At 61.9% G+C, this 25453-nt stretch overlaps 1 protein-coding gene across 2 annotated transcripts in view; it reads left to right on the top strand.

Annotated features, from left to right (window-relative positions):
- Nucleotides 1-18034: 18034 nt before the first annotated feature.
- PLCD3 (phospholipase C delta 3) overlaps nt 18035-25453 on the top strand; it is a 50173-nt gene continuing 42754 nt past the window's right edge. Inside the window, exon 1 of one of the 2 annotated variants that reach the window (XM_075911417.1) lies at nt 18035-18489. In XM_075911417.1, the coding sequence (XP_075767532.1) occupies nt 18390-18489 (100 nt within the window). In that variant the 5' untranslated portion in view covers nt 18035-18389. Of the gene's footprint in view, nt 18490-24494; nt 24663-25453 lie in introns of those variants that run through there. The other variant, XM_075911418.1, reaches the window with a different exon arrangement.

Here is a 25453-nt window from a genome sequence, read left to right as displayed (position 1 = left end):
TTTCACTCCTTTGTCAGACTTCGCCCAATCAGCATCAAGTTTAGAAAATGATGCAAATAAACGCCTCCATGCTTCGGCCAATCAGCGCTCGCTGTGGGGACCAGCTCTGTGCTGGAAAGCCGGCTGCTGCAGGTCAGGCTCGTCAAGCCGGCAGCCTACTGGAACAGCGCCCCCTGCAGGGCGAGGGTGGGCTGCACACAGATAGCCTGGGGCAGTAGCGACCCCTGCAGGGCGAGGGTGGGCTGCACACAGATAGCCTGGGGCAGTAGCGACCCCTGCAGGGCGAGGGTGGGCTGCACACAGATACCCTGGGCAGTAACGACCCCTTCAGGTCGAGGGTGGGCTGCACACAGATACCCTGGGCAGTAACGCCCCCTGCAGGGCGAGGGTGGGCTGCACACAGATACCCTGGGCAGTAATGCCCCCTGCAGGGCGAGGGTGGGCTGCACACACATACCCTGGACAGTAACGCCCCCTGCAGGGCGAGGGTGGGCTGCACACAGATATCCTGTGGAAACTTGGACAGATGACCAGGTTTAAAGGTCTAGCTCGAGAATGCCGGGGAGTTATCAGGAAGGCGAAAGCGCAAATGGAATTGCGACTGGCTAAGGATGTGAAGGATACAAGAAAGGTTTCTACAGGCATGTTAACAAGGAGAAGGCGATCAGAGAGGAGGTGCGGCCCCTACTGGATGAAGGAGGTAACCTAGTGACAGATGATGTGGGGAAAGCTGAAGTACTCAAGGCTTTCTTTGCCTCTGTATTCACGGACAAGGTGGGGTCCCGGACTAATGCGCTTAGTGACACAAGATGGGATGAAGATGGACAGCCCGTGGTGGGTAAAGAACAGGTTAGGAACTATTTAGAAAAGCTAAACGTACACAAATCCATGGGTCCGGACTTAATGCATCCGAGGGTACTGAGGGAGTTGGGGAGCCTTTGGCTATTATCTTTGAAAAGTCGTGGAGATCGGGAGAAATCCTGGATGACTGGAAAAAGACAAATGTAGTGCCCATCTTCAAAAGGAAGAAGGACGATCCAGGGAACTATAGGCCGGTCAGTCTTACCTCGGTTCCTGGAAAAATCATGGAAGGGATCCTTAAGGAATCCATTTTGAGGCACTTGGAAGAGAGGAAAGTGATTAGGAATAGTCAGCATGGATTCACAAAGGGCAAGTTGTGCCTGACCAATCTGATTAGCTTCTATGATGAGGTAACTGGCTTGGTGGACATGGGGAAGTCAGTGGATGTGATACCTTGACTTTAGCAAGGCTTTTGATACGGTCTCCCACAATATACTTGCCAGCAAGTTAAGGGAATGCGGATTGGATAAATGGACGGTAAGATGGATAGAAAGCTGGCTAGAAGGTTGGGCCCAGCGGGTAGTGATCAATGGCTCGATGTCAGGATGGCGGTTGGTTTCTAGTGGAGTGCCCCAGGGTTCGGTTCTAGGACCAGTTTTGTTCACTATCTTTATGAATGACCTGGATGAGGGGATGGATTGCACCCTCAGCAAGTTTGCAGATGACACTAAGCTGGGGGGAGAGGTAGATATGCTTAAGGGCAGAGATAGGGTCCAGTATGACTTAGACAAATTGGAAGATTGGGCCACAAGAAATCTGATGAGGTTCAACAAGGACAAGTGCAGAGTCCTGCACTAGGGACGGAAGAATCCCAAGCATTGTTACAGGCTGGGGACCAACCAGTTAAGTAGTGGTTCTGCAGAAAAGGACCTGGGGGTTACAGTGGATGAGAAGCTGGATATGAGTCAACAGGCGCCCTTGTAGCCAAGAAGGCTAATGGCATATTAGGTTGCATTAAGAGGAGCATTGCCAGCAGATCCAGAGGTTTCATTATTCCCCTTTATTTGGCTCTGGTGAGGCCACATCTGGAGTATTGTGTCTAGTTCTGGGCCCCCCACTACAAAAAGGATGCGGACACATTGAAGAGGGTCCAGTGGAGGGCAACGAAAATGATTAGGGGTCTGGAGCATATGACCTACGAGGAGAGGCTGAGGGACTTGGGTCTGTTTAGTCTGCAGAAGAGAAGAGTGAGGGGGGATTTGAGAGCAGCCTTCAACTTCCTGAAGGGAGGTTCCAAAGAGGCTGGAGAGAGGCTGTTCTCAGTGGTAGCAGATGGCAGAACAAGGAGCAATGGGCTCAAGTTGTGGTGGGAAAGGTCCAGGTTGGATATTAGGAAAAACTATTTCCCTAGGAGGGTGGTGAAGCCCTGGGCTGGGTTCCCTAGGCTCTGTCCCACACCTGCTGGGTGGCTGAGGGCAAGTCCCCTCCACTCGTTGTGCCTTCTTGCCCTTCTGTGGAGTCGGCCGGGAGATGACGTGCCCCAAGCTAATTCCCCTGGGAGAGGGGCCGGACAGCAGCAGCATCCCTTGGGGGGCGGATCCCAGAGACCCACCCAGCCGCCTTGGAATGACTTCTTTGCTGCCACGCCCTGCACGCAGACCCCCCTCCCACCGCAGGGCGGCAGGGCTCCCTGTGCACTGCCTGGAGCGGTGGCAGCAGGAGTTGAGATCGCACAAGGGCCCTTTGGCAAAGCTCACTTGTCCTTTTCAGATGTGTTCATTTTTTTAATTGTATCCTTTGGTATATATGGCTGTGACAATTTTCTTCCACTATTTGATCTGAGGAAGTGGGTCTGGCCCACAAAAGCTCATCGCCTAATAAACCATCTTGTTAGTCTTTAAAGTTCTTCATCGTCCTGTTTTTTCCCCCTCTGAGCGTGTCATGCTTATGGGAAGCACATGGGATCTTTTCAGGGGAAAAGTCAACACACACACCTTGTTTACTGAAAACACAACATGAAAAGCAGCTTATACATTCCCCCCCACACCCATGCACCCCCCCCACGCACACACCCACACACATCCCTCCACGCACGTCCACACACGCTCATCCAACCCCCCCACCCACACGCACCCACACACATCCCTCCACGCACGTCCACACACGCTCCTCCAACCACCTCCACCCACACACACCCACACACATCCCTCCATGCACGTCCACACGCACCCACACACATCCCTCTACGCACGTCCACACACGCTCATCCAACCACCCCCACGCACACACACCCACACACATCCCTCCACGCATGTCCACACACGCTCATCCAACCACCCCCACCCACACACACCCACACACATCCCTCCACGCACGTCCACACACACCCACACACATCCCTCCACGCACGTCCACACACACCCACACACATCCCTCCACGCATGTCCACACACGCTCATCCAACCACCCCCATGCACACACACGCCTTGCCGATGGCTAGTCTGTCATAGCTCGAGTCAATCTAGTGGCCAGTCAGGATCAGGCCCATCTGGGGGACTCCAATTTCTGCGCAATGTCATTGGCACGGGGCTAAGCTCTGATCTCGGAGCTGTGTCCTAGAGCTGGCTCCCAAAGAACTTCCGCTTGGGCCCCCGTTTCTAGAGTGAGACTTGGAGTCCTGCTCGGCTCTACCTTCACCAAGTATGTTTCTAAATGTTACTAACCAGTCATAACATCCGGTAACAGAATTACCTAGCCATCATACCCCCCTGCCTTCCTCCATTTACGTCTGGGATACACTGCACATGTGCTGATGCGAGACAGCCAGCAAGTGCCAGCTGTGTCCCTCTGCCATGGGTATTGGCCAGACTGGACAGCCTCTGCGACAAAGGATAAACGGACACAAATCAGACGTCAGGAATGGTCAGACACAGACACCCGCAGGGGAACATTTTAACCTGCCTGGGCGCTCAGTCATGGGTTTAAAAGTAGCCAGCCTGCTACAAAGGAATTTCACCACCCGATTACAGAGAGAGGCTGCAGAACTGGAATTCTTCTACAGATCTGACACCGTTACCCTGAGCTTCAACAAAGACTTCAGCTGGCTGGCGCATTACAAAGCCAATTGCTCCTGCCTTTAACATCTGCATTTCCACATCAAAAGCTACAAACAGGACACATCCAGCCCACTTAATTACCACGGGTCCTGCAACTGACAGGCACTTCTTATATATCTCTTGGTTTCTGTTATTTCCAATCCAGCTCATTTGATGAAGTGGGTCTTACCCATGAAAGCTCATGATACTATATTTTGTTAGTCTCTAAGGCTACCTCTACACAGCAGGGCGAAAGTCAAATTAAGCTATGCAACTTCAGCCACATCAGCTGCGAAGCTAAAATCGAAATAGCTCAGTTTGGCTTTTGGTGTTGCCTACACAGGAGGAAGTGGAAGAACGCTCTTCCCCCGACTTCCCTTACTCCTTGTGCAATGAGGGTTACAGGAGTCCGAGTAGGAAGTCCTCCAGCTCACTGTTACTTTGAAATAACGGCTTGCTGTGTAGACACGCTCTGCGTTATTTCAGAGTAACGCTAGTTGTTCCAAAACAGCGCTGTGGTGTAGACGTACCCAAGGGGCCACAGGGCTGCTTGTGCTTTGAAAGTTCCAGACTGTCCTGGCTGCCCCGGTGAGACTGACTGTCCGAGGTTCTGTCACTCCAGAACACACAGACGGGACGCTGATGAGAAATGCCCAAAAGGCGGAATCAGGAGAGACAACAACCATTCTTCCTACGATTAGCTCTTCCTCAACTGCGGCCTAAGATCCTGGCTGAAACAAGGCCCTGAGCCGTTGCTACTCCCCACCGCGGGAGGACATGGTTTGGAACAAGTCCATGGACAGCAGCTAACATTCCGTGCTGCTTAGATCACGGCAACACACGTGTGTGTGAATCATTTCGCAGGGAACCGGGCAGACACTTGCAGGAGGAATGCCAAGACCTGGGCATTTGGCTGGAATTTGTGCTCATTCTCCAGCCACTGAAGCACCGTAGGGCACGTTTCCAGAGGACTCCACATTGACACCGACCCAAACACTCAAAAATCGCAAGTTAGGCTCCAAAACAGTCCTCGGAGTTTTAAAAACTAACCCAGGCCGGGTTTTCACTTCTGCTGTTTGAACAGCTGCGACCTTGGGGACACAGGCTCCGATTTCTCTCCGCAACCACGTAGGCTTGAGACATGCTGATTTTGGGGGGGGGCGTTAAAGCTGCAAGTCTGATAACAACGTGGCTGCCGGTGCCGCGGCTTGAAGTCAACCCCCAAATCCTGGGAGAGCCGCGCTGCAGCCGTGAGAGCAGGCACCCCCAGGTGTTTGGCTCTTTGGTACATCTGGTCCTATGAGTCCAGGCCACGGGCTGGTCACATCATGGGAAGAGGCAGCAGCTCTGTTGCCAGGAGCACGGCACGAGGGCATGAACAGTCGCCCCAAGTGTCAGCCGAGGCCAATCAGCCAGTGCTGGGTCCCCCGGGGCAGGCAGACCCTCCCACAGGCAGTGTGCTAGAGGAACCCTTGTGGGGCCTGTGTGCACCTCCCTGCCATGGTGGGGGTGTGGGCATTTCGGGGGAGGGCTGGCAGAGCCCTAGGCACCATTCCGTGTGAACGTGCAGCTGTGTTCACCTCCCGGTCAGAGGCGCATGCACCAAATTCGGCCCCAAACCACCGACCGATGCTCCACTGGCACCGCCCCCGGCCTGAGCTCATGGGACTTCTGCAGCGTCCCGCTGGCTCAGGCGGGGCAGGCGCTGGCTGCTCCAGGGTCTGGCATGGGGGGTGGTCAACGAAGGGGCAGCACAAACTGTCAGGGCGGGACTGGCCAGGCGGTTGCTCAGAGGGGGGCCGAGGCCAGTGGCCAGTGGCCACCATCCGAGACTCGCGTCACGTCAGTGTCCAGGGACGACGTTACCCGGCCAGAGCTGCCCTCCTCCGGCCGAGCAACCTTTGGTGTTGTTAGCTCGTGACCACGTCGCCGAGGGAGACGTCCCGCGACACGCGCTGCGCGGCCTGGCTGCTGAGTCGTGGTACGTACGTCGCAGGCTGAATGGGAAGGGGGCGCGGGGCTGGAGACGTGCTAGCTGGCCGACGCCCCCCAATGCCCGTCACCCTCCAATTGGGTCCCCTTTGGGTCGTGAATGGAACCGTCTGCCCCAAGAGCACCTCATTCGCCTCCTGCAGGGCCGGTGCCGCGCGGGTGCCTCTGCCGGCTGTACTGCCTGAGAAGGAAGCCTGGCTCCCGTCGCCCGCTGGCACCTCGCTGTGGTACCCCCCCGGGAGGCCCCATTGGACGGTGGGAGTCCTTGGCCCAGCAGGGGTTAAACCGGGCTTCTGTGGCTGGAGCCTGCTGCCCAAGGGTGGGCGCTGGGCGGGGGACCGGCTCAGATTGGGCCTGGCGTTGGGGTTTGCAAGGAGAGGCCAGCAGGGGGAGCTGCGGCCCCGCGATGCTTTGGCTTAACCCCCGTGGCTGAAGAATCGTGGGCACCTGGGGGCCTGAGAGACTCGGCCTGGCATGGCCTTTGTGCCCTTCCTTTCAGCTGGGCCTCTGGCCTGCGCTCTGATCCCCGCCCACCGCTCCCCGCCCACCGCTCTCTGCTCCCCGCCCACCGCCTACCACCCACCGCTCCCCGGTCCCCGCTCCCTGGTCCCCACGCACTGCCCACCGCTCTCTGCTCCCCACTCCCTGCCCCCGTCCACTGCTCTCTGCTCCCTGCTCCCCGCCCACCCCTTCTGGCTCCCCGCTCCCTGGTCCCCGCTCCCCGCCCACCGCTCCCTGCCCACCGCTCCCCGCCCACCGCTCCCCGCTCCCCGCCCACCGCTCTCTGCTCCCCGCCCACCACCCACCGCTCCCCGGTCCCCGCTCCCCGCCCACCGCTCCCCGGTCCCCACCCACCGCTCCACGCCCACCGCTCTCTGCTCCCCGCCCACCGCCCACCGCTCCCCAGTCTGCACTCCCCACCCACCGCCCACCGCTCTCTGCTCCCCGCTCCCTGGTCCCCGCTCCCCGCCCACCGCTCCCTGCCCACCGCTCCCCGCCCACCGCTCACCGCTCCCCGCCCACCGCTCTCTGCTCCCCGCCCACCACCCACCGCTCCCCGGTCCCCGCTCCCCGCCCACCGCTCCCCGGTCCCCACCCACCGCTCCACGCCCACCGCTCTCTGCTCCCCGCCCACCGCCCACCGCTCCCCAGTCTGCACTCCCCACCCACCGCCCACCGCTCTCTGCTCCCCGCTCCCTGGTCCCCGCTCCCCGCCCACCGCTCCCTGCCCACCGCTCCCCGCCCACCGCTCACCGCTCCCCGCCCACCGCTCTCTGCTCCCCGCCCACCACCCACCGCTCCCCGGTCCCCGCTCCCCGCCCACCGCTCCCCGGTCCCCACCCACCGCTCCACGCCCACCGCTCTCTGCTCCCCGCCCACCGCCCACCGCCCACCGCTCCCCAGTCTGCACTCCCCGCCCACCGCCCACCGCCCACTGCTCTCTGCTCCCCGCTCCCTGGTCCCCGCTCCCCGCCCACCGCTCCCTGCCCACCGCTCCCTGGTCCCCGCCCACCGCTCCTCGCCCACCACTCTCTGCTCCCCGTCCACTGCTCCCCGCCCACCGCCCACCGCTCTCTGCCCCCCCGCTCCCTGCCCCCATCCACCGCTCTCTGCTCCCCGTCCACCGCCCACCGCTCCCTGGTCCCCGCTCCCCGCCCACCACTCTCTGCTCCCTGCTCCCCGCCCACTGCTCTCTGCTCTCTGCCCACCACTCTCTGCTCCCCGCCCACCGCCCACCGCTCTCTGCTCTCCGCTCCCTGCCCCCATCCACCGCTCTCTGCTCCCCGTCCACCGCCCACCGCCCACTGCTCCCTGGTCCCCGCTCCCCGCCCACCACTCTCTGCTCCCTGCTCCCCGCCCACCACTCTCTGCTCCCCGCTTCCCACCCACCACCCACCACTCTCTGCTCCCTGCTCCCCGCCCACCACTCTCTGCTCCCCGCTTCCCACCCACCACCCACCACTCTCTGCTCCCTGCTTCCCGCTCACCACTCTCTGCTCCCCGCTCCCCACCCACCGCCCACCACTCTCTGCTCCCCACTCCCCGCCCACCACTCTCTGCTCCCCGCTCCCCACCCACCGCCCACCACTCTCTGCTCCCCACTCCCCGCCCACTGCTCTCTGCTCTCTGCCCACCACTCTCTGCTCCCCGCTTCCCACCCACCACCCACCACTCTCTGCTCCCTGCTCCCCGCCCACCACTCTCTGCTCCCCGCTTCCCACCCACCACCCACCACTCTCTGCTCCCTGCTTCCCGCTCACCACTCTCTGCTCCCCGCTCCCCACCCACCGCCCACCACTCTCTGCTCCCCACTCCCCGCCCACCACTCTCTGCTCCCCGCTCCCCACCCACCGCCCACCACTCTCTGCTCCCCACTCCCCACCCACTGCTCTCTGCTCTCTGCCCACCACTCTCTGCTCCCCGCCTACCACCCACTGCTCTCTGCTCCCCACTCCCCATCCACCGGTCTCAACAGGGCTCCGCTTTGCGGCTGGGCTCTTGCAGTTTCCATGCACTTCAGTTGGCCGTAGAGTGCAGAGCTGCCTCGGGATGGACCATAATCCTAGTGCAGGGGAGCACAGGGGCTAGCAGGTTTCCCTGCCCCACCGTGGCCCTGCTAGTTCAGCCTGCTGCCTCCAGCCAATCCTGATGCTTCTGAGGAAGGTGCCTGCCGCCACGAAGCAGCTGGTTCTCTGCATGGGCCTGGAGAGGTGCTGCCCCCAGCTCAGCTCCCGCCGGGTCTCTGGGGTCCCAGAACAAGCCAGGGCTCAGACATGGAGCCTGAGCATGGCATTAGAGATGGTACCCAAGCCACTGTGTGCCCAGTGGGGCGTATCTAGGCAGGCTGCTCATGGGGGAGCCAGCAGAAGGGCTCAATGATGAGGAGGAAGCAATCACAGGATCCGTGCAAATGGCAGAGGTGCTAACGAGCCCTCTGGGTCAGTGTTCTCCAAGGCTGGTGGGGACGGGACGCCAACGATGGCGAGTGCTGGAGAAAAGAGGAAGGTTCAGAAGTTAAAATAGGAAAAGAACAAATAGAAATCATTCCGAGAAGGTAGGTATCTGGTGTCTGGCTAAGCAGAGGTTCTGCAGAAAAGGACCTGGAGTGGAGGAGAAGCTGGAGAGGAGTCAGCAGGCGCCCTTGTAGCCAAGAAGACCAATGGCATATGAGGGGGCATTAGGAGGAGCATTGCCAGCAGATCCAGAGACGTGATTATTCCCCTTTATTCGGCTTTGGTGAGGCCTCATCTGGAGTATTGTGTCTGGTTCCAGGCCCCCCAATTACAGGAAGGATGTGGACACACTGGAGAGGGTCCAGCGGAGGGCAACCAAATTGATTAGGGGGCTGGAGCACATGAGCTATGAGGAGAGGCTGAGGGACTTGGGCTTGTTTAGTCTGCAGAAGAGAAGAGTGAGGGGGGATTTGAGAGCAGCCTTCAACTTCCTGAAGGGAGGTTCCAAAGAGGCTGGAGAGAGGCTGTTCTCAGTGGGGGCAGATGGCAGAACAAGGAGCAATGGGCTCAAGTTATAGCCGGGGAGGTCTAGGTTGGAGATTAGGAAAAACTATTTCATTACGAGGGTGGGGAAGCACTGGGCTGGGTTACCTAGGGAGGGGGTGGAATCTCCATCCCTAGAGGTGTTTAAGTCTCGGCGTGACAAAGCCCTGGCCGGGTTGAATTAATTGGGATTGGTCCTGCCTAGAGCAGGGGGCTGGACTTGATGACCTTCTGAGGCCTCTTCCAGTTCTATGGTTCTATGAAGTCACCAGGGTCTGCTGAAATCCATCCGAGAGTATGCAAGGAGCTGAGAGAGGAGGTTTCTGAGCCTTTAGCTCTCATCTCTGAAAAGTCATGGAAGTCGGGAGAGATTCCAGAAGACTGGAAAAGAGCAAATCTAGTCCCCATCTATAAAAAGGGAAATAGGAACAACCCAGGAAACTACAGACCGGTCAGTTTAACTTCTGTGCCAGGGAAGATATTGGAGCAAATAATTAAGGAACCCATCTGTAAACATGTGGAAGGTAATGTGATAGGTAGCAGTCAGCATGGATTTATAAAGAACAAATCATGTCAAACCAATCGGATAGCTTTCTGTGATAGGATAACGAGTCTTGTGGAGAAGGGAGAAGCGGTGGACGTGGGATACCTAGACTTTAGTGAGGTATTTGACACACTCTCTCATCAGACCTTCTTATCAATAAACTAGAGAAATACAACCTAGATGGGGCTACTGTAAGGTGGCTGCATAACTGGCTTAATAACCATTCTCGGAGAGTAGTTATTAATGGTTGAGAGTCATACTGAAAGGGCAGAACAAGTGGGGTTCCGCAGGGGTCTATTTTGGGACCGGTTCTGTTCAGTATCTTCAGCAACAATTTAGCTATTGGCTGAGAGAGTTTGATTATTAAGTTTGCAGATAACACTAAGGTGGGAGGGGTTCCAACTGCTTTGGGGAATAGTCGTAATTCAAACTGATCTGGACAAACTGGAGAAATGGTCTGAGGTCAAAAGGATGAAGTTTAATAAGGACAAATGCAAAGTGCTCCACTTAGAAAGGAACAACTTGTTTCACACACGCAGAATGGGAAGCGACTGTCTAGGCAGGAGTCCTGCAGAAAGGGATCTAGGGGTCAGTGGACCACACGCTAAATGACTCAACAGTGTAACACGGTTGCAAAAAAATGAAACATGATTCTGGGCTGCATGAACAGGAGTGTGGTGAGCAAGACACGAGGAGTCGTTCTTCCGCTCTGCTCTGTGCTGGTTAGGCCTCAGCTGGAGTCTTGTGTCCAGTTCTGGGCACCACATTTCAGGACAGTTGTGGAGAAATTGGAGAGGGTCCAGAGAAGAGCAACAAAAATTATTACAGGTCTAGAGACCACGAGCTGTAAGGGAAGACTGAAAGAATTGGGCTTGTTTAATCTGAAAAAGAGGAGACAGAATAACAGTTTTTAAGTACCTAAAAGATTATTACGAAGAGGAGGGAGAAACATTATTCTCCTGAGCGTCTGACTAGAAGCAATGGACTTAACTTGCAGCCAGGGAGGTTTAGGTTGGACATTAGGGAAAATCTTCCTGCCTGTCTGGGATATAAATTGGAATAAGTTGCCGAGAGAGGTTGCGGAATCTCCATCACTGGAGACATTTAAGAGCAGGTATGACAGCGCATTGGGGATCCCCCGACCCTGCACCCCCGTCCTCAGCAAGATGTGACTCCGCCAGCCTGTAGAATACAGAGGGTTTCTTGCTTCTCAGAGATACGGCCCAGCATAGGTGCGATGTGGACAAAGGCATCAGGGCAGGCAGCCTTAGACCCCGGGGGTAGGGATACACAGGCCCCTGAACCCCCAGCACTCGGCTTAGTCTCGTTCCTCCAGGCTTCCCCACACTCCAGCTGCCCCCTCTCCAAGCCACACCCTTCCCTTGTCCAACTCCTTCCCTGCTCAGGGCAGAATCTGTTGGACCAAGGTCTAGTGACATGAGGGCTCTCAGGGTGCCCCCCCGCTGGGCCGTGCTACGGACACAGGCCAGTAGGGGTCACCCACAGCCCAAGCACAGAGACCAGAGACTGCCCAACCAGAGTGGAATGCCCAGCCCCCCACTACATGGCAGCAGGCTGGACAGACACCTGTCAGGGACGGCCCAGACGGCGCTGGGTCCTGGCGTGAGGGCAGGGACCGGACTCGGTGACCTCTCGAGGTCCCTTCCCGTTCTAGTGTCCTATGACTCTGTGACTCACGGGAAGGCAGACGCGGTGCTTGCAGGGCTCTCTGGGCCTGCTACCCCACCCAGCCTGCCAGCCTGGTTCAGAGGGTGCCTGCAGCGCCCAGGGACGAGGCCTTGTTCTGTAGTCACACTGGGAGGCTGTTGTCCGCAGCCGGACGGAAAGAGCAGCAGCCACGAGCTGCACAGCCGGGGGTCCCATCCCACACTCCAGCTCACGGGCATGGCCGCCGTATTGCCAGGCCAGGCTGTTCAGGAGACCGGTCAGGTGTGAAGATGGTTAAAAAGCCCTTAGTCTGGCAGTCCGGGGGGCGCCCCCAGCCAGCCCCCTTCACCTGCCTGGTGATTTTATCGCTTTTCTGTCTGGCTTTATGCATCCCCGTAAGAACCGGGAGAGGGGATCTGCAGCCCCCTGCCCCCCACCCCCCGCCCGCCCATCCAGCCAAACCCTTCATGCGCTTGCGCGCGGGGAAGGGAAGCTGCATCCCGAAGGCGGTGGGCCTCGCTCCTGCCCCGGAGGAGCAGGCCTTGGGCAGACGGACGGACTCGCTCGCAGTCGGTGCTTTCCCATGTCGGTGCTTCCGAAGTGGAGCCGAGTTGCCCTTCACTTTCTCTGTGACGTTACATCCATTCGGCTCAGTGAGTTCCATGTTCTCAGCTCCTTTCATTACCCCCGTCACTCTTCTCGAGCCTGCTCCGGGGCCGTCCTTAGGCACCCGCGGCACATGCAGATGCTTGGGATCCTGCTTCATTTGGAGCACCGTGTGCTCCGTGCCTAGGGGCAGGATGTCTGTGCAAGAGCGCCTCCTGACGGCGGGAGCGAGGGCCTCTGCGTTCGGGAGGCAGCTTCCCCGTCCCGACCTTACAGCAAGGGCAGGGGTTGGCTGTGCCAGGCCAGTGGGATGAGCCTGGAATGGGATTGAGTCTCCTAAAGCCCCACAGAAAAGAGACACAATCACCAGGCAGGTGAAAGGGGCTGACTGGGGGCGCCCCACCCCTGGGCCTCCCACTCTCCAGGCACCCTTTGTGGGGGGCTGAAACTCCCCCCTCTTCCCAGCAGGGGGCCCTGACGCTTCCTTTTTTCTTGGACAATCCACCGAACTATGTGCAGTTATTTGGGCCACTGGACCAGCCAGGAGTGTAGACACAATTGGCAGCATCTTTTAGACCACAGATGCCAAAGTCAGGGGCAACCTCACCTCTCAACTGGTCCTCAAGGCTTCCCTGGGTGTGGGTCCCTGGGGGCTGTACTCGCCCTTTGGCCGCAGTGTCGCAGTTTCACTGAGTAACCCACCACGATCCCCAAATCTTTTTCAAGTCTTCAGTTCCCAAGTTCAAGTTCTCATCACCCTTCCCTGTTTGCTGCTAGAGATTTACACAGCCACGTTATAACACATGCTGTTTACGTGTGCCCAGCCATCCAGATTGCTTTGTTTGGGCACGTCTACACAGCAGGGCTAAAGCCGGAACAAGCTATGCAACGTGAGCTACGTCAGTTGTGTAGCCTAAGTCGAAATAGCTTAGTTTGACTTTCGGTGCTGTCTACACAGCAGGGAGTCCGAGGAAGAGCCCTCTCCTCCCCGATTCCCCTTACTCCTGGTGAAATGAGGGTTCTAGGAGTCGGAGTAAGACGTTCTCCAGCTCAACATTATTTTGACATTATGTCGAAATAACTAGACGTGTGACTGTCATCTGCATTACTCACCTCATCCCCAGTTCTTGTGTCAACTGCAGATTTGTCAGAGATGGTGTTTATGGTTTTTTCTAGGTCATTATAATTAAAATGCTAGAAACACACCCTGCACATGATGACTCCCTGCTTACAGTTACTTTGAGGCCCATCCGCAAGGCAGCTTTTAATCCACTAAGTGTCTGCTGTCTTCATTTTCGGTCAGTCTCGCTTTTTAATCAAAATGTGCGGTGCCAAGTCAAATCACTTACAGAAACCTAAGTTTGTTACTTCAGCACAATTACAGATAATCTCATCAAAAAAAGGCATCATGATAGTTTGGTCGTGTCTTTTCTCCATGTTGATTGGCGTTAATTACATCACCCTCCTTTAATTCTCTATTGTGTCTCATATCAGCTACTCTGATGATGTCAGACTGATGGGTCTGTAATTACCCACAGTTCCCCATTTACTCTTTTTAAATAATGGCCCATCATTAGTCATCTGGAACTTCCCCAGTGTTCATGAGTTATTGATAATGAGCCAGCCAGTTTCTCAGCCAGCTCTTTTTAAACTCTTGGCTACAAGTGCCCAGCACTAACAACTAACATTAGTAGTCACTGTTTAACACCCTTCTGAGCTATTGGTGGGTTGGTGAGAGCACTGTCATCTACTGTGGATGTGAGAGTCTGTCTGTTCAAGAACTCCTCCTAAACGGTAGGAGCTAGGGCCACCTAGTGTGGGAGGCAGCTTCCTCGTCCCCTCCCTTGAAGCAAGGGCAGGGGTTGGCTGTGCCAGGACAATGGGATGTGCCTGGAATGGGATGGCTTCTCTTAAAGCCAGACAGAAGAGGCAGAATCATCAGTCAGGAGGTGCATTGTGGGCACTAGCCGGGCGCAGGGTTCCAGCCACGGCCGCCCCCGTGCCGGACGCAGAAAGAATTTGTCACCTAATTGCTATTCCCGTTTGTGCAGCCCAGGGTCACATTGGCTCTTTTGGCCCCGTGTTGCACTGGGGGCTCGTGTTCAGCGGATTCCCCCCACCGGGCCCAGAGCTGCATCACAGTCGCTGCTTCCCGACACAGGGGTGCGACTGTCTCTGGTGGCAGCGGTTACCTCTGGCCCTATGCCAAAGCGCTGGTTGCTGTGCCCAGCTGACCCGGTGAGCCACTTGCTCTGGACCGGTGGCTGCCCGCTGTCCTCTTCCTGGCGCCACGCCCCCGGCTATTGTGCCAGCGGGGCTATGTCTGCACCCCAGGCTTCTTTCGGAAGGAGCGTTTTTAAAACTTCTGAAAGAGCGTCCACACTGCAAAAGGGCATTGGGAAAGGGATCTGCTTTTTCGAAAGAGCATCCGCTCTCTCGCTGTGATTGCTACGGGCGGAGTGGCCACCAGGGCACCTCTGCTTGTTCCTCTTTCCTCTTCTTCCGAAGGAACTCCCTCGTCCCTGCCCACACGCGCCTTTTCCCGGAAAAGCTCTTTTGCAAAAAGGCTTCTTCCTCGTGGAATGAGGAATGCCAACGCCGGAAACGCCCCTCCGCTCTTTCGATTTTCATGTGGAAGAACGCGATTGCAGTGTGGACTTTCCTCAAGTTTTGTCGGAAAAAACGGCCATTTTTCCAGCAAAACTCTGTAGTGTCCACGAACTCTGCACTAGGCACAGGAAGGTGGCCGGCTAGGGCAGGAGAGCTGCCAGCCTGGCCACCCAGGAGCAGGTTTGCATGAAAATCAAGGTGGTCCACTGAGACTCCCGACCCTGAGCCCTGAGCTTACAATGGCCGTCCTGGGTCAGACCAAAGGTCCATCTAGTTCAGTAGCCTGTCTGCCAACAGCGGCCAACCCTAGGGACCCTGGAATGGATGGACCAAAGACAGTGACCAAGCCATTTGTCTCGTGCCATCCCTCTCCAGCCTTCCACAAACTTTGGGCAGGGACACCACTCCTACCCCCTGGCTAATAGCACTCCATGGACCCAACCTCCATGAATTGATCTCACTTCTCTTTAAACTCTGTTCTAGTTGTAGCCTTCACAGCCTCCTGCAGCAAGGAGTTCCACAGGTTGACTCTTTGCTTTGTGAAGAAGAACTTTCTGTTACTCGTTTGAAGCCTGCTACCCATTCCTTCCCTTTGGTGTCCTCTAGTCCTTCTATTATGGGAACTAATGGAGAACTTTTCTTTATGCACCCTCTCCACACCACTCTTGCTTTTATAGACCTCTATCATATCCCCCCTCCGTCTCCTCTTCTCTAAGCTGAAAAGTCCCAGTCTCTTTAGCCTCTCTTCATATGGGACCTGTTCCAAACCCCTGATCATTTTATTTGCCTTCCCCTCTCCCAGCCTCTCTCTTCCCCTCTCCCACCTCCTTTTCCCAGTCTCCCCCAGTTTTGTTCAATAAACAGAGATTCTATTTTTGAACACACGTGTCCTTTATTTTGTACATCAGGAAGGGGGGCTAGGGAAGGGTAAGTGGAAGGAGGTGAGGGAGGAATGGGATACGAGCCCCCGATGGGGAGGACTGGGCTGGCTCTGCGGGCTTCTCGGGGTGGAAGTTTTCCTGCAGCCCCCCGATTGCCCCCTCTCCCCAGATGGCAGCCTGCGGCAAGTGCAGCCGGTCTGATGGCCGAGTGCTGTGATGTGCCCAGTGTGGGCACTCCGGGCACTCCAAGCCAGGACTGGTTTTCAAGCGGGGCACCCCTGAGAACTGTCTGTCTGGGGTGGGGGTCGGGACCCTTTAAGCACAGCCCTCGGCTAGCCTGAGACAGCATCTCCACGCTCTAAGTCCTAACCTGATGCCCTGCCGGCACTGCTTCCGGCCATCCTTAACCTCTGTTCTGGTCCACTCAGTGTGGACATGCTAGTTCGAATTAGCAAAACGCTAATTCGAACTAGTTTTTAAGTCTGGATCCGTTAGTTCGAATTAGCTTAGTTCGAATTAGCGCTGTAGTGTGGATGTACCCTGACTGGTGAGACGGGTTCACGGGGGGGAGGGGGCCCACTGGCCTTGTGACTGCCCCTCCCCCCTACAACCTGGGACAACCCCCTCCCCCTCAGGCCCTGTCTTGCCCTGCCCCTGCTCCCCCTCTGCCCCGCCTTTCCTTCCAGCCCCCCACCTGGTTTGGTGTTTTCAGGTCATTGATTAAAATGTGGGTCTCGTTAAATTCACGTCATTCTAGTTTTTAATCAACTTGTTGTGGGGCGCCACATGCCGAGTGAAATTGACGCCTAGTGCGTCAGCTCTGTCATAGGTCACCCCGAGCGCAGCCCCCGCCAGTTACGTGGCTTTTCCTCCTCCAGCTTAGAGACAGCGGCGTAGGGAAGTGCTGAGCCAGCCCCACATCTGCATCAGGCCCTGACCATCTTGTGCTGTAGCTGCTAGAACTGGGAGGGGGGGAACCATTTCTGTTAGGGGCCACCGAACTACAGGAAAATCAGCTGGGGGCCACAGACAAGCCAAAGGGGGGGGCCCTCACTTGACACAGGGCCTGATCAACTCTTTTGGGGGCCAAAGGCCATTAGATTTTGTGGGACCCCCAAGCTCCAGGGTGGGGGCAAAACGAGGGGGTCAGAGTGTGGGAAGGGGCTGAGGTTGAGGCAGGAGGGTGATGCGGGGGGAGGGTGCAGGCTCTGGGGTATGGCTGGGGATGAGGAATCTGGGGTGCAAAAAAGGGCTCGAGGCTGAGGCCAAGGAGTTTGGGCTCAGGACAGGGAGTTGGGATGGGAGTGCGGGGTCTGGGTGGGAGTTAGAGGGTGGGAGGGGCCTCAGGACTGAGGCCTAGGAGGGAGAAAGGGACTTAGGGCGTGGGAGGGGGCTCAGGGTTGGGGCAGAAGGTCGGGGTGCAGGGCAATGGGTGGCTCAGTGCGACCGGCACTGCCCCATGTTCACCTTCAGGCACTGCCCCTGCAGCTCCCATTGGCTGGAACCCCAGCCAATGGGAGCTGCAGGGGCAAAGCCTGCAGGCAAGGGCAGCACGGCCCAGACCAGGGAACGGCAGCCTGCGGAGCCGCCTCCTCTGGCCAGGCAGGGACGGACAAAGTGCCGGGGCTATAGTGCCCAGAGCCCACGGCCCACGACTACGGGGCTGCTGGAAAGACCTGCACTTCGGCAGGCCGGAGATCGCTTTGCAGGGCCCCCTAGCCCAGGGCCCTTGCTACAGCCCTGGCACACCATCCGGCCCTGCCTGCCGTGGGAACGGGCGTGGGGCACCAGGTCATTCCAGCCCCGCGTGGGGGCATCAAGACTCTGGGCTCCAACTTGCCAGGGCGGATCCAATTAAGCAAGTGCTGGGAAGGAGGTTCCAAGCCAGCGTGTGTGTGTGTGTGTGTGTGTGTGTGTGTGTGTGTGCGCGCGCACGCACATGGGTTTGTATGCATGCATATGGAAGTGTGTGTGCACACATAAGCATTCGTATGCATGCATGTGTGCGTGCGCGTGTGCGCGTGTGTGTGTGCACGTGTCCGCGTGCAGGCGTGTGGGCGTGTGTGTGTGCACATGTCCGCGTGCGCGTGCATGCATGTGTGCGAGTGTGCCCGAGCATGTGCATGTGTGCACGCGCAGTTGTGTGCACGGATGCATGTGTGTGCGCAACCCTGCCCAGTGCAATGGGCCTCAGAGGCCAGGTCAAGTGACTTGGGTTCATGGGGCTAGAAATAGCAGCGCAGACATTCCAGTGTGGGCTGGCGCCAGGGTGGGTGCGAGGCTAATAGCCTCGGGGTGAGCCCGGCCTTGCTTTGCAGCGGGGGTGGGCAAAGGCCGTTGGCAGGGGGTGTCTTGCCCTGGGCATGCCTGGGCGGGAGCCGGGGGCAGGAGACAATCGGCCTGGGATCCCTGGTCAGCCCGGCTGGGAATGCGGCTGCTAGTGCCAGGGGCCCGCCAGCCTGGGCAGGGCCACCTCGGTGCCACCCTCATGCTGGCAGCGCCCGTCTCCTGCCCTGGGGCTCCGGGAGGCGCTGCCCGGCCGGGGGAGCGCAGCCGGGGGAGGAGCTCCCCAGCCCCGCGCGGCTCCTAAGCGCGCACCGTGCCCTGAAATACGATTCCCGTCCTACGCCCGCCCGGGACGGGCGCTGGCTCCGCCGCTCGCTCCTCGCAGGCAGCCCGGCCCGGGCCCGGCACCATGATCTGCGGCCGCAGGAAGAAAACTCTCCCGGAGCCGCCGCAGCTCGGCTCGCAGGACGGCGGCGCCCGGCGCCTGGTCAGACCCCTCAGGAAAATGGGTGAGCGCCCCTGGGCCCGATCCTGCCGAGCGCCCCTGGGCCCGATCCTGCTCGCCGGGGGGTGGCTCCAGCACCCTGGGCCAGGCGCGCGGGTGGGGGAGTTTCAGATACAGCCCGGTCCGGGGGATCCGGATCGGCCCGGGGCCCGAAGCTACGAGGATGGGCGCGGGGCTCGGTTCGGGGTCGCTGCGCGCCAACGCGCCCTCCTCACACTGCGCCCCCGAGCCAGGCCCGCCCCCTGCCCCAGCCGGGCGGGTCGCAGCCCCGGGGGCGGCCTCCCCTGCCCAGCGCCCGGCCCGGCCGACCCGCGAGGGCTGTGCGGGGTCTGGGGCGCTGGGTACAGAACCGGTCTCTGGCCCCGGGCTGCCGCCAGGAGCCTTCCCTGGGCCACCGAGCAGGCGGGTGGGGGGCTGCCCCCCAGGGCTCGCGGCCAGACCGGGGGAGCTGCCCCCGGGGTAGGAGCAGGTGCCCCGAGGGTGACTAGCCGCCCCTGGCTGGCTCGGCTGCACTGTGACCCCCTCCCGTGTCGGTGGGACCCCTGGAGCGCCGGAGCTGAGCCCCCCTCCAGAGCTGGGGCCAGGGCACAATGGAGCCTGCTCCTAGCCGGACTTGGGGGCGCTGTGAGGGCTCGGGCTGGGGGGCTCTGGCAGGGCCCTGCAGTGAATCGGTGCTGGCCCCAGCCTGGGACGTTGCGGGGTCCACACCCCCAGCGGGGCCGAGGTCCTGCCGCATCTGCCAGGTCCCCCCTTTGCTCCCCCCGGCTGGGCCGCGCCCCGGGCTCCCTTCCCAGCGCACAGACCCCGAGGGCAGGTCCTGGGGACGTGGCCGGGTGGGCAGCCAGGCTTGCGAGGCCTTGGCCCCTCGACGGGGGGTAGGCGGGGTCCCTCGCCAGCTTTGCCTTCAGCAGCGAGGGGGTTAACGTGCTGGCGACCTCGGAGGAAAGGTGAGGCCGCCCGAGCTTCCGTCCAGGGGAAAGCACAACAGCTGCCTGGCCGGCTCGGCAGGGAGCCGGGAACCCGGGCCCACGGCAAATCCCCCGGCGCGCCCCCGTGCACCCCGCCGGGCTCCAAGCCGCCCAGCCCCGCCGCCGGCCCAGCCCCATGGCGCCCTGGTGTCCCCCCCCCCCGTGTCCCGCAGCTTCTGAGCCGGCCCAGCCCCCGGGTGCCCTGGGATCCCTCCCCCCCGGGGGGGCTGGGCCGCCTGAGGAGCTGCGGGGATACCAGGGGATACCAGTGTGACATGGGGGGGGGCTGTCTGCTTTGTAACCGGCGTTCCCACCTGGCTGTGTCGCTCTGTGGTTCCCGCTGACCCCCCACGTGTGTATTGGCCTTAGACACCCCGTCCCAGCCTGGGCCAGTAACAACCCTGGCCCCAGAGACAGAAGGGGGGGGGGATTGGGCCAGGGTAAATCATTGGCTGTGACCCTGGCTCACCCCTTTACCGGGCCCTGCCATGGCGGCGTCCTGCAGGAGCCGGCCCCTTGTCGGCCGGGATGGGAGCTACCCGGCGGGGCCCAAACGTCCCCAGGCCGAGTGACCCTGCTCAGCTCAGTCTCTGGGGGGTGAGAACTGACGACGTGTCGGGGGCCCGACCCTGCTCCCCCTCCGCGGCCAGACGCGACTCCGCCAGCAGCAGAGGAGGGTTTCCTGCTTCTCGGACGCGGCGCAGGGTCGGTGTCAGCGCAGACAGAGCAGCCTTAGTCCTCTGGGGGAGGGGCGCCCCCCTTCCTTGGTCCAAGGCATCCTCCCTCCCCCAGCCCAGTGAGACCAGCTCAGCTCCCCGTGACCCCCAGCCTGGGGACCGTCCCCGCCCCCCTCTCCTGGTCGGTCTCTGGGGCCAGGGTTGTTACCGGCCCAAGCTGGGACGGGGTGTCTAAGGCCAATACACACGTGGGGGGTCAGCGGGAACCACAGAGCGACACAGCCAGGTGGGAACGCCGGTTACAAAGCAGACAGCCCCCCCCCCACGTCACACTGGTATCCCCTGGTATTCCCGCAGCTCCTGAGCCGGCCCAGCCCCCGGGCACCCTGGTGTCCCCGGCCCTACAGCTCCTGAGCCGGCCCAGCCCCCGGGCACCCTGGTGTCCCCGGCCCCACAGCTCCTGAGCCGGCCCAGCCCCCGGGCACCCTGGTGTCCCCGGCCCCACAGCTCCTGAGCCGGCCCAGCCCCCGGGCACCCTGGTGTCCCCAGCCCCACAGCTCCTGAGCCGGCCCAGCCCCCGGGCACCCTGGTGTTCCCGGCCCCACAGCTCCTGAGCCAGCCCAGCCCCCGGGCACCCTGGTGTCCCCGGCCCCACAGCTCCTGAGCCGGCCCAGCCCCCGGGCACCCTGGTGTTCCCCGGCCCCACAGCTCCTGAGCCGGCCCAGCCCCCGGGCACCCTGGTGTCCCCAGCCCCACAGCTCCTGAGCCAGCCCAGCCCCCGGGCACCCTGGTGTTCCCCGGCCCCACAGCTCCTGAGCCGGCCCAGCCCCCGGGCACCCTGGTGTCCCCAGCCCCACAGCTCTTGAGCCAGCCCAGCCCCCGGGCACCCTGGTGTCCCCCGGCCCCACAGCTCCTGAGTTGCCCTGTGGCAGGATTCGGCCTGGCCCCAGCAGTGCTCGGGGGGCGGACCCCGGCTGGGAGCTGGGCCGGGTCCTTCGCTGGGGCAGGCAGGCCCAGGGGTCCCCGCAGCCCAGGAGAGACCCAGCCGGGGGCTGCTCTGGGCCAGCTGGAGCCAGCTCCCTTTGTGCAAACAGGCCAGAGGTGGGCGTTGGGTGCTGCGAGGTGGGACCCGCCCAGCCTCCAGGACCAGCCAATCAGGGCCGCAGACACAGCTGGGCGGGCCTCAGGCTTAGGTCCCAGCAGGGATTTAACACCAGACCCGCCAGCTCCCCTCGTTTGCGAGCCAGGCCTGGGTCTGGCCCGGAACAGGAGGGTTCCCAGCCCACCAGGGAGCCGGGCCCGGAGCTCTGCCCCTTGCACCCCCTTTCCCTCCTGATGAGCTCCGGTGCTGCCCGCCCTGCTCAGCGTGGGGGCTCCTGCCGGTCCCTGCCTCTCCCCCGGCATCCTGCGGGGAGCCTGGGCAGCCCCACAGGGTGGCAGGGCCCCCGGGCGGGCGTTACCGGGCCCAGCGCTGCAGCGCCCTGGTACCGGGGTGGGTCTGGCTGCCACCCCACAGGGGGCAGGGGGCCCGGTTCAGGCGGATGGGGCTGGGCCGAATGCCTGTGAGGCCATCAGACCCAGGTGTCCCATGACCGGCAGGCGCTGCCCACGTGTGGGCCAAGGGGCCCAGCCTGGACTAGCGGGTCCCTGGCTTTGGAGCCTCAGCTGTCGGTGCTGGGCTGGAGCTGCTCACGGGGACCCCAGGGCTCCTTGACGCTGTGCGTGTGTCTGTGCGTGTGCATGTGTGCATGGGGCTGTGCATGCAGCTGTGCATGTGCGCACATGGCTGTGTGTGTGCCGATGACTGTGGCTGTGCGCATGGCTGTGTGGCTGTGCATGCGGCGTGTGTGCACGTGGCTGTGCGTGTGGCTGTGTGCGTGCATGTAGCTGTGTGTGTGTGCACATGGCTGTGTGCGTGGCTGTGCACGTGGCTGTGTGTGTGCACATGGCTGTGTGTGTGCGTGCGGCTGTGTGCGTGGCTGTGTGCGTGTGGCTGTGCGTGTGTGTGTGCGGCTGTGCATATGCGCGCATGGCAGTGTGGCTGTGCATGTGGCTGTGCGCACGGCTGTGCGCGCGGCTGTGTGGCTGTGTGGCTGTGCGTGTGTGCGCGTGGCTGTGCGTGTGTGCGCGCGGCTGTGCGTGTGTGCGCGTGGCTGTGCGTGTGTGCGTGCGGCTGTGCGTGTGTGCGCGTGGCTGTGCGTGTGTGCGCGCGGCTGTGCGTGTGTGCGCGTGGCTGTGCGTGTGTGCGTGCGGCTGTGCGTGTGTGCGTGTGTGCGCGCGGCTGTGCGTGTGTGCGCGCGGCTGTGCGTGTGTGCGTGTGTGCACGCGGCTGTGCATGTGTGCGTGCGGCTGTGCGTGTGTGCATGTGTGCGCGCGGCTGTGCGTGTGTGCGTGCGGCTGTGCGTGTGTGCGTGTGTGCGCGCGGCTGTGCGTGTGTGCGTGCGGCTGTGCGTGTGTGCGTGTGTGCGTGAGGCTGTGCGTGTGTGCGCGCGGCTGTGCGTGTGTGCGTGAGGCTGTGCGTGTGTGCGTGTGTGCGTGAGGCTGTGCGTGTGTGCGCGCGGCTGTGCGTGTGTGCGTGAGGCTGTGCGTGTGTGCGTGTGTGCGTGAGGCTGTGCGTGTGTGCGCGCGGCTGTGCGTGTGTGCGTGCGGCTGTGCGTGTGTGCGTGTGTGCGCGCGGCTGTGCGTGTGTGCGTGCGGCTGTGCGTGTGTGCGTGTGTGCGTGAGGCTGTGCGTGTGTGCGTGCGGCTGTGCGTGTGTGCGTGTGGCTGTGCGTGTGTGCGTGCGGCTGTGCGTGTGTGCGTGCGGCTGTGCGTGTGTGCGTGTGTGCGCGCGGCTGTGCGTGTGTGCGTGCGGCTGTGCGTGTGTGCGTGTGTGCGCGCGGCTGTGCGTGTGTGCGCGCGGCTGTGCGTGTGTGCGTGAGGCTGTGCGTGTGTGCGTGCGGCTGTGCGTGTGTGCGTGAGGCTGTGCGTGTGTGCGTGTGTGCGCGCGGCTGTGCGTGTGTGCGTGCGGCTGTGCGTGTGTGCGTGTGTGCGCGCGGCTGTGCGTGTGTGCGTGCGGCTGTGCGTGTGTGCGTGTGTGCGCGCGGCTGTGCGTGTGTGCGCGCGGCTGTGCGTGTGTGCGTGAGGCTGTGCGTGTGTGCGTGCGGCTGTGCGTGTGTGCGTGAGGCTGTGCGTGTGTGCGCGCGGCTGTGCGTGTGTGCGTGTGTGCGTGAGGCTGTGCGTGTGTGCGCGCGGCTGTGCGTGTGTGCGCGCGGCTGTGCGTGTGTGCGTGCGGCTGTGCACGAGTGAGCCCGGGGCTCTGTGCGGGATGGGCTGGAGCCCCGGCTCTCATAGCCCAGGGCAGGCGGCGGGTTCGCCTCGGGGGAAGGTGGCTGGAGGAGTCCGGTTTTGGCAGCAGTCAGGTCGGGGAGCCCCCCCGTCTCCCCGGGAACCAGCCCCTTGCCCAGCCCCAGCCAGGAGCGCTGGGATCACTTTGCTGTGCAGGAGCGGAGCCGGGGGCGAGGGGGGATGGGCTGCATTGCTGGGTGCCCCCCGGAGCGGCCCGGCAAGCGGCACGTAACCCCCAGCCTGCAGGGCCCTGGGCCGGGTGGCTCTGGGATGGATCGCAGGGCGCGCCCAGGTTTTCTCTGCTTTCCCCAGCCTGGCAGGGGGGCTGGGCTCCAGTGGGAGGGCTGAGGACCCGGCCCTGCGGGGTTGCAGGGGGGGACGGGCGGGTGATGGTGCAGCTGGAGGGAGCCCATGACAAGGGCCGTGACGGTCGGGGGAGGGGATCCCCGTTCCTTGGTTCTCCCAGCCCAGCTGGCCACGGCCCCGCCCCCGGGGCTCCCCCCACCCTAGTGCAATCGCGCCCGTTGCCGTGGGCAGCGTTTCACGCCCACGTTGCACTGGTGTAAGCGGTGCCCTGTGATCTCCCAGCTCCGGGCCGTGAAGCAGGAGGGGGCTCCGGGGCCTGCGTGGGGCTGTGCCGTGGGCAGATGACGGGGAGCAGGGACACGGGGTTCCCATGTGCCCTGGCTGGGTCAGTCGGAGTCACTGCAAGGCCTCCAGACGCGCCCCAGGGCACGGAGCTCTGGCTGTCCCCGCGGGGAGGCCCGGGCGGGCGGCGGGGGGAGAGGCGCTGGGGTTCTGCGGGCAGGCGTTCGGCGCGGCTCTGGGTGGTGCGGGGCCGGGAAGGTGCCGGTCTCTGGGGTCTGAGCTGCCCCGGCCCCTCGACCGCAGCGTGTTCAGCACCGTGAGCCGCTGGCCGGGCGGCTCCCTCCCCCAGCGCTGCTTGTCAAAGCAAAGGGCAGCGAGGCCTGGTGCGTGGCTGCACGTGGGGCCCTCCGGCCAACAGGCTGCGGCCGTGGCACCAGGGGGAGGCGGCTGGAGCCAGCCCTGTGCTGGGAGGCTCCCGGGCCTGCTGCGTGGGACTCGCGGAGCCGGAGTTTGTCTGAGGCCCTGGCTACAGGGTCCCCCTTGGCCTGGAACCGGGGGCGCTGGAGCCGGGGGGGGCCGGTGGCAGCAGGATGGTCGGCCTGTCTGTGCCCCTGCCAGGTGAGTCCTGCCCCTCGGGCTGCTGCCGGCTCTGCCTGGGCGGAGGGGCTGGAGGGGCGTCGCAGCCCCGCCGAGCCCGGCGAAACCTGCAGCGATCTCGGCAGGGAGTGCCGACCCTGGGCCGGATCCCCAGCACTGGGGCAGGGGTGGGTTCAGCAGGGTCAGGCTGGTGCTTGGTGGGACGCTGCGGGCAAGCAGGGTGTGGATGGTGCGTGATGTGCCCTGAGCCAGGCACCCCTGGGGCAGGGCTGGTGCCGTACGTGGATGGCGCGGGGCCCCGGGGGCAGGGCTGGTGTCGTGTGTGGATGGCGCAGGGCCCCAGGGGCAGGGCTGGTGTCGTGCGTGGATGGCGCGGGGCCCCGTGGGCAGGGCTGGTGTCGTGCATGGTTGGCGCGGGGCCCCGTGGGCAGGGCTGGTGTCGTGTGTGGATGGCGCGGGGCCCCGTGGGCAGGGCTGCTGCCGTGCGTGGATGGCGTGGGGCCCCGTGGGCAGGGCTGGTGTCCTGCGTGGATGGTGCGGGGCCCCGGGGGCAGGGCTGGTGTCGTGTGTGGATGGCGCGTGGCCCCGGGGGCAGGCCTGGTGCCGTATGTGGATGGCGCATGGCCCCGGGGGCAGGGCTGGTGTCGTGCGTGGATGGTGCGGGGCCCTGTGGGCAGGGCTGGTGTCGTGCGTGGATGGCGCATAGCCCTGGGGGCAGGGCTGGTGTCGTGCGTAGATGGCGTGGGGCCCCGTGGGCAGGGCTGGTGTCGTGCGTGGATGGCGCGTGGCCCCGGGGGCAGGGCTGGTGTCGT

The sequence above is a fragment of the Pelodiscus sinensis genome, chromosome 29 (genome assembly GCF_049634645.1).
Source record: "Pelodiscus sinensis isolate JC-2024 chromosome 29, ASM4963464v1, whole genome shotgun sequence".
NCBI lineage: Eukaryota > Metazoa > Chordata > Testudines > Trionychidae > Pelodiscus > Pelodiscus sinensis.
Note: the sequence above shows the minus strand (reverse complement) of the source record. Positions and strands in the feature narration are given on the sequence as shown.